Source organism: Fusarium oxysporum, chromosome 6, assembly GCF_000149955.1.
Source record: "Fusarium oxysporum f. sp. lycopersici 4287 chromosome 6, whole genome shotgun sequence".
NCBI lineage: Eukaryota > Fungi > Ascomycota > Sordariomycetes > Hypocreales > Nectriaceae > Fusarium > Fusarium oxysporum.
Window position 1 is genome coordinate 3739109 of NC_030991.1, and position 7018 is coordinate 3746126.

Genomic DNA, 7018 nt, shown 5'->3' on the forward strand with positions numbered 1-7018 from the left:
GCTTTAAAATGTATCTCGACCTCTTAAGAGGATCTGCCAGACGCGTAACAGTAACGAAAGTAGTCGGGAAGGGAGAACATGAGGCTTTCGTGTCAACTCTTGATCCAAGCAAAGCATGGATTATACCAGTCCAGCATGAGCATGGATGGTCATTCAGTGTACTTAGGTCTGGTAATAAGCACTGGTATGAAGGTGGCCTAATCTCGGCACCTGCGAATATATCAGAAAGATCCTCAACCCAAACACAACATGACAGAAGTGCAGCGTATGTATTACTCGGCATTCGGTTACTTGCCCAAGGACTACCACAAGTAGATTTGGAAGATTTTGGGACCCTGAGCAATAGTTTGGCAAACTGGTGCACACGATTGTTGGTGGAGCTGTCCTGTAGAAGGCTTGACCCGGACGATGCGAGCGTTTCAGAACAATACCATAAGATCGAACAATATTATGATACGGAACAAGAAGGTGACTCAGAGTTGGCTCAATACTGTCGCGAAGTGGCGGGGTTCACTGGTGAAAATCTGCCTCCCAACGCGTATGCATCTGCATCTGCCATGCGGAGAAGCCTGCCGCGTAACACAAACATGCCTCCATCCCGGGCTAGCCGAAGCCCTCTTTCCAACACCTCTACTTCTTCAAGTACTAGTGTTAACAGTCCTTCGTCCTCTCCTTTGCCAGACATGGCTACCACGGAAGACGATATTGATATGAAAAATATTTTGGCGATATTGAGTAGTGCAGCCCTAGCAGTGAGGACGTTCGGGCCTAATACAAAGAGCTACGAGGTGCTTTTAGACATTCTTTCACAGGAGAGAATCGACCCGTGCTTTCACTTGCGAAGATGTAAACAGCAACTGTACAGCAAGTTTATAGAGGAAGGCTTGGATGGGGACAGATCGAGTGAGGACAGCTCTAGTGGACATGACATGGTTGGGGTTAACTCGGAGTCACTACGTAGAGAAGCTAAACAATGGGAAAGGATACGGGACTGGTGTAACAGGAAATGTGTGTCAGAATCCAGTATCCTGTGCGCCATTCCAAAAAGTGAGGCATGGAATTGCGCTGGACTGGAGAAGTTATGTGACCGTCTGATGGACGACGAAGACAGACTTGGAGACCTTCTCAAGAAGGCAGGGGAGTTATGCGACGCAATCATAGCCTGCGATTTGCCGCCACATCTGCTGCCAGTGGAAGTCTTTCGAGGAAAGGAAAATAATGCGTTCGATGAGGCGCAATTTGCCGCTTTTGTTGACCTAAATGGAGGAAAGATTGAGACTCCAAGATCGCCGCAACGAGGCAAGAGAACGGCAAAAGGCGAAAGACAAAGCGGCAGGATCATTAAACAAAGGAGATAGGAAGTATTGAAAGTTGTTTGAGATTTTATGGTGATTGAACAATGTAGGATACTATGTACTACAGTGCTGAACACCTCTACCTTTCGCTTTACCATAATATTCTCTTTAGAAGATCCGGCGTAGAGACACTTTGCAATACAAATCTACATAGTCAGCAGATGAGCTATATAAATTTTGGCGCTCTTATGTATATGTAAGCAACTTTTTACATAAAAGAAGTACCTAGAAGTAACAGTGCTACATAGAGAGTCCAAGGAAGTGGAGATAGCTCGATAGTGTGAGATAGAAGTACTCTCTTTACTCGGTTGAGCGGACACTATAAGAAGCAAAAGATGCGCCAGATCCCAGTGCGTACACCGTGTCTAGGGAACATGTGTTTGAGATGTGTAAACCCCCCTTCATTGACAAGAATTGTTGTAGGAGAGGAAGCTATAGATGTTTAGCATTGTATCCCGCAAGCAACAGAGGTCGATCCTTGACACCTCCTCTGGTTCTTCCACTTTCTCCCGTTCCCCCTTATAGCCCCCAGCCCCCACTTTTATTTTTCCCCTCGCTTCTTTTATTTCGAATTTATCTCGCAGAAGAGAGACAGAAGTACAAGTTTTGCGGCTCGGCAAAACCTCCAGGCGATGTGCAAAGACAAGACAATCATGTGCAAATTATGCAACTCGGTTGATGTGAAACATCGAAACTTGCACTATATAGGCCGTAACTACGCACGATACTTGTTCCACTTCAAAGGGTATAGTACTCCCTCATGGTTTTATTTAAAGGAATGTTGTCTTGCAACAGCTTTGATCAGTGCCGTTCGCCCTTCCAATTTATAGCACAGCATGCAACAAGATCATTCTGCAGCGGCGCCGCTGGTATATGCTATTGTACTAGGGTCTTTGGTCTTATTCATCATAGTCCGATCTCTGCTTCAGGTTGCGTTTGAGCTTTTCTTTGGGCCAATCAGCTCCATTTGGGAGGCAAGGCGGGCTCACCCATTCACTCTGAGACTGAGAAATTGGGTGGCAAAACACTTCATCTACAAAAGCTTTTTTTCCCGAGCAAGTTTCCATAGTCGAGGCTGGTCATTTGCCATTGCTCTATACGTAACTGCCAGTCTTTGTTGCGTCTTGGTCAAAGCTGCAGATATCGCTGAGGTCGGTGTCCGGGCTGGGCATGTTACTTTGATAAATCTTCTCCTTCTATTCACCGGCCCATGTCTACACTTTGCTGCTGATGTGGCAGGATTCTCACTGCGAACCCAGAAACAAATTCATGCCGCTGCAGGTTACACAGTCGCGATAGTAGCTACCATCCACACATTCGCCTTACTTTCCAGAACACAGTCATTTCCTGTTGCGACGCCCAGCAACCTATTCGCTATCTTGGTCAGTAGTCTACACTTAGCTAGGCCTTACCCCCCCTAACGATCGAGCAGTCCATTTCTGCTATCCTCCTACTTCTAGTTCCCATATCACCACTCTCGAGGTTTCTGCCGTATGAGTTGCTGCTGCTTATTCACCATGTGCTTCCGTACTTCCTAGGCTATTTCGTCTGGAGGCACATACCCCATAAGAACCTCCTGCCACGTCTCTACACTTACATCTTGCTGGGGGTATTTTCTCTGGCACTCTTAGCGCAACTGACTATTACTCTAATCAGGTGCCGGTTTTGGTTCCATTCCGTGTTGTTTATATTGCGCAGTAGTGCTGGGTGAAAATGTATTTTTATGAAACTTGGTTGTTCATTATTGAGCTGAGAGTTATTCTCGGGTTTATATCTCTAGATGATTGTATCTAGGACTTTGAACTTTAAATCTAGGACTTTCAGACTAACAGTCTGAATCCTGAAGGGAAGGGGATTCCCGGATTTTCCAACACGCCCCCATCCACCTTGTCTTCAGGGCACAGAGTCATCGTGGACTTCAGTACTCCAAATAATACGACCTGCTTCCTCGATCGGACATGCACTGACTCGAATTGCTTCTAGAAAGTGACCGTGGCTGACGGCGTTCAATGGTTTAGTGAGTCCGTCTGCTACCTGCTCATGTGTGCTGACGTATTGCACATCAATATTCCCGGCTTCAACTTCTTCTCGGATATGGTGCTTGGTTAACGGAATGTGCTTTGTCCGTTGGTGAAGCTCAGGGTTTCTGCATAGCTTTAGGGAACCCTGGTTGTCGCCGTTCAGTGGGATAGGCATATGTAGCGGAAGGAGCAGTTCAGAGAAGAGGTTCCTAGTCCAGGCCAATTCTCTGGCACACTGGGAGAGTGCTGTATATTCAGCCTCGGTAGTCGATAGTGCCACTGTTTCGTGCCGTTTGGCCCTCCATGAGACTGTAGATCCTTCAAGTTGAACAAGCCATCCAAACGTCGATCTTCCCGTAACAGTGTCGCCTTTCCAATCCGAGTCGGCCCAAGCTGTGATGCTCCAAGCGGATTCAGGATCTTTCTTGACGCCCCCAAGCACCAGGCCGTGGTCTCTTGTCTGCTGTAGATAGCGGAGACCTCTTTTGATCATTCGTGAATGTGTTGGTGATGGATTCGACATGTATCTTGAGAGTACCGAGAGTAGGAAAGCTAAATCGGGTCTGGTTTGGGTCATTCCATACATCAGCGAGCCGGTTTTCGAGCTATAGTCTTCTCGTTCTTCTGGAGAAGCCGAGTCGCCATTGTCTCTTGGTTGCAGTGTCGAGAGTGAATTTCGCTCCATCGGGGTCTTGACCGGTCGACAATCCTCTAAGCCGAATTTCTTCAGTATTCTGGTAAAATATGCATCCTGGGAAAGGTAGATCAGCCTTGAGTTCCTGTCTCGGGTTATTCTTACTCCAAGAAAATGGCTGGCGGGACCGAGATCAGTCATTGTGAAGATCTCTCCCAGGCGGGCTTTGTACCCTTGGATTGCTTCCTTGTTGCTGCCCATGATGAGGAAGTCATCCACATATGTGATGATGATCACTCCCGTTGTGGGATTGTGATATACGGCCGTGTCAGACGTTACTTGTCGAAAGTCAAGGGATTCCAAGGCCTCCTTCAGCTTCTTTTGCCATTGCCGAGGCGCCTGTTTGAGTCCATAGAGGGATTTGATCAGTTTGCAGATCTTCTCGGTTGAGAATCCTGGCGGACGGTCTTCTGGGTGTTGGTCGAAATACTCTACAAGCCCTTCCGGCATTTCGATGAAGACTTCTTCCTCGAGGTCCCCTTCCAGGAACGCCGTCGACACGTCCATCTGCTCAATCTCCCAGTCAAGACAGGCAGCAACGGTGAGGAGGATTCTCCAAGTCGCCGCTTTGGCAACAGAGGCAAAGGTCTGGTTGTAGTCAAAGCCGAACTGTTGTTCAAAGCCTCTGACCACCAGCCGCGCCTTGAACTTGTCGAGGTTGCCGTCCTCGTTTTTCTTGACCTTGAATACCCATTTGACGGTAAGTGGCCTATTGTGAGCTTGGTTGCGGTCCAGCATGCGCCAAGTTCCTTTCGTGAGGAGACTGCGCAGCTCACTGTGTATTGCTCTGAGCCAATGCTCCCTTTGCGGACCTTGAAGCGCTTCAGTCATTGTTTTGGGCTCAGTGATCACCTCTTTTCGGAGATCGGGCAGCTTAGCTGATGTCATGGATGTTGTCGTCTGTCCATGCTGAGGATTATGCACCTCAGCATGCTGAAGATTGTTCACTTCAGACCTTTGTGGCCTTGGAGTCTTTGTCTGCTCCGTGACGGACTGTGGCCGGCTTGAGATGGGAGCTCCGTTCTTGCGGATTTCCGGCTCAACATCATGCTCAGTTTCGGTCAGGAGTTCTGTCTCCCCAACCTTTTCGTAGAATTGTACATTTGCAGAACGGACGATCTGATGTCCCTTCCTGCGAGAGGGCACCCAGCAGGTGTAGATCTGTGAACCTTCCATGCATAGGTAGATTCCAGCCTCTCCTCTTGGGCCAAACTTGTGTGATCTCAATCTTCGTTCCTGCGGTATGTGTATCGTGACTTGTGAGCCGCAGATTCGTTCTCCGGACAGATCCGGCTTGTTGTCTTGTCCGGGGAAGGCCTCGTTGAGAAAGCTTTCCATGGGAGTGAGGCCATCAATTGCCCTGGTGGCTGTCACGTTTGTCTTGCGCACCATATCTTCCAGGACCAATGGCCAGAGCTCTATCGGGATTCTTTCCGATTCCATGGTTGCTCTGACTTTGTCAAAGATGATGCGGTTAGAGCGCTCAGCAACTCCGTTAAATTCAGGAGTATATGGTGTCGTCTTGATGATCTTGACGCCGTGAGTGTACTCGAGGTTTTTGAGAGACGCACCATAGAGCTCAGAGCCGCCATCCATTTGGATTGCGTACACTCGGATGCCATACTGAGTTCGTATCTTGGAGATGAGCTGGCCTAGAAGTTCCGAAGCCATCCCCTTCCTCGTGAACGTGTAGGCCCATCTCATTCTATGCCTGTCATCTGTGGCAATCATTCCCCATCGTTCGCCTCTAATGCCCGGTGGATTGACTTTGAAGGTGTCAACATGAATGAACCCGGCCCTGGAGGCTCGTTTCCGTTTATTTCGCGGAGTCCATCGTAGGGCCTTTGCGATGTCGCAGGCGAGGCAGTAATTGAAAGGCTGATGGTCGTGGTGGCCGTCACAGTACATTCCTCTGGTCATTTTGGCAGTCTGTGACACCTGATATGCGTTAACATGGCCGAGTCTTCGGTGCCAAAGGTCGACATTCAGGCATTGGTTTGATGAAGCAGTGTGATGATTGCATGGTTCTGGCTGGAGTTCCGAGACGGCCTGGTTTGAAACAGTAGTCTTTCCGACCTCAGTGTTCACGTACAGACCGTCCCTTCCTATGCGGAGGAGACCAAAGACATCTCCTGTTGGGTCGTACATGTCGTTCCCGTCTATCCAGCCGCCGTTCTTGTATAGCCTGAGTCCTGACATGACATTTACCGGAAACTCAGGGATGAACAGCGTGTCTTTGAGGTTAATTGTGACCTGCTCACCCCATTTGTTTATGAAGCAAATTTTGACTGTCCCCTTACCGAATGGGTACACCTTCCCACCGCCCGTAACGAGGACCGTTCGGGTTGCAGGCTGCAGTTCTGTGAATAGGCTTTGGTCGTTGCAGATGTGGACTGATGAACCTGTGTCGAACAGCCATTCTGCGGTTGAAGAGATGTTATCAAGGGAGACTTTACACGTCTCTGTATTGTCCATAGGTAGCTCGTCTGAGACGCTGTCTTCAAGAATCAGAAAAGATCGCTCAACTGTCATGTGATTTGATTCCTTGATATGGAGATTCTTGGTGCTGTCGCGTTGAAGATCATGCTCCATGAGTTCCTTGGCGAGACGGACTGCCCAGTCGGGTCGCTTATCCTTATGGGCGAACCAACAATCATTTTCATGATGTCCTCTCTTCTTGCAGTTCGTGCAGGTATGTTCCTTGTTCTTGCCGACTCGATGATTGGTTTCCTGGCTAGACTTGTTCGCGGCTCGCTGGTTCTTTGAAGATCCTCTCCTCCGGCCACTTGCCTCTTGCTTTCTTGCGGCCGGGCCCTTCCTTCCAGTCTTTTTACTGTGAGCCCAGTACGTGGAGGCAGTACCATGACTGTCATCATCATCTGATGACCTGTTTTCATCAATGAGATCTTGCTGCATTGATCGTAGTGTTGGCGGATGCTCCGAGCGTA

The 7018-nt window shown here is 48.7% G+C and overlaps 1 protein-coding gene across 1 annotated transcript; it reads left to right on the top strand.

The window, feature by feature from the left end:
• Positions 1–587: 587 nt before the first annotated feature.
• On the top strand, positions 588–1358 carry FOXG_21378 (uncharacterized protein; the record flags this gene model as incomplete). The annotated part of the gene is made up of 1 exon (XM_018401712.1): positions 588–1358. One exon carries the CDS (start codon positions 588–590, stop codon positions 1356–1358), a length of 771 nt encoding a protein of 256 aa, XP_018253604.1.
• Between the last annotated feature and the right edge of the window lie 5660 nt (positions 1359–7018).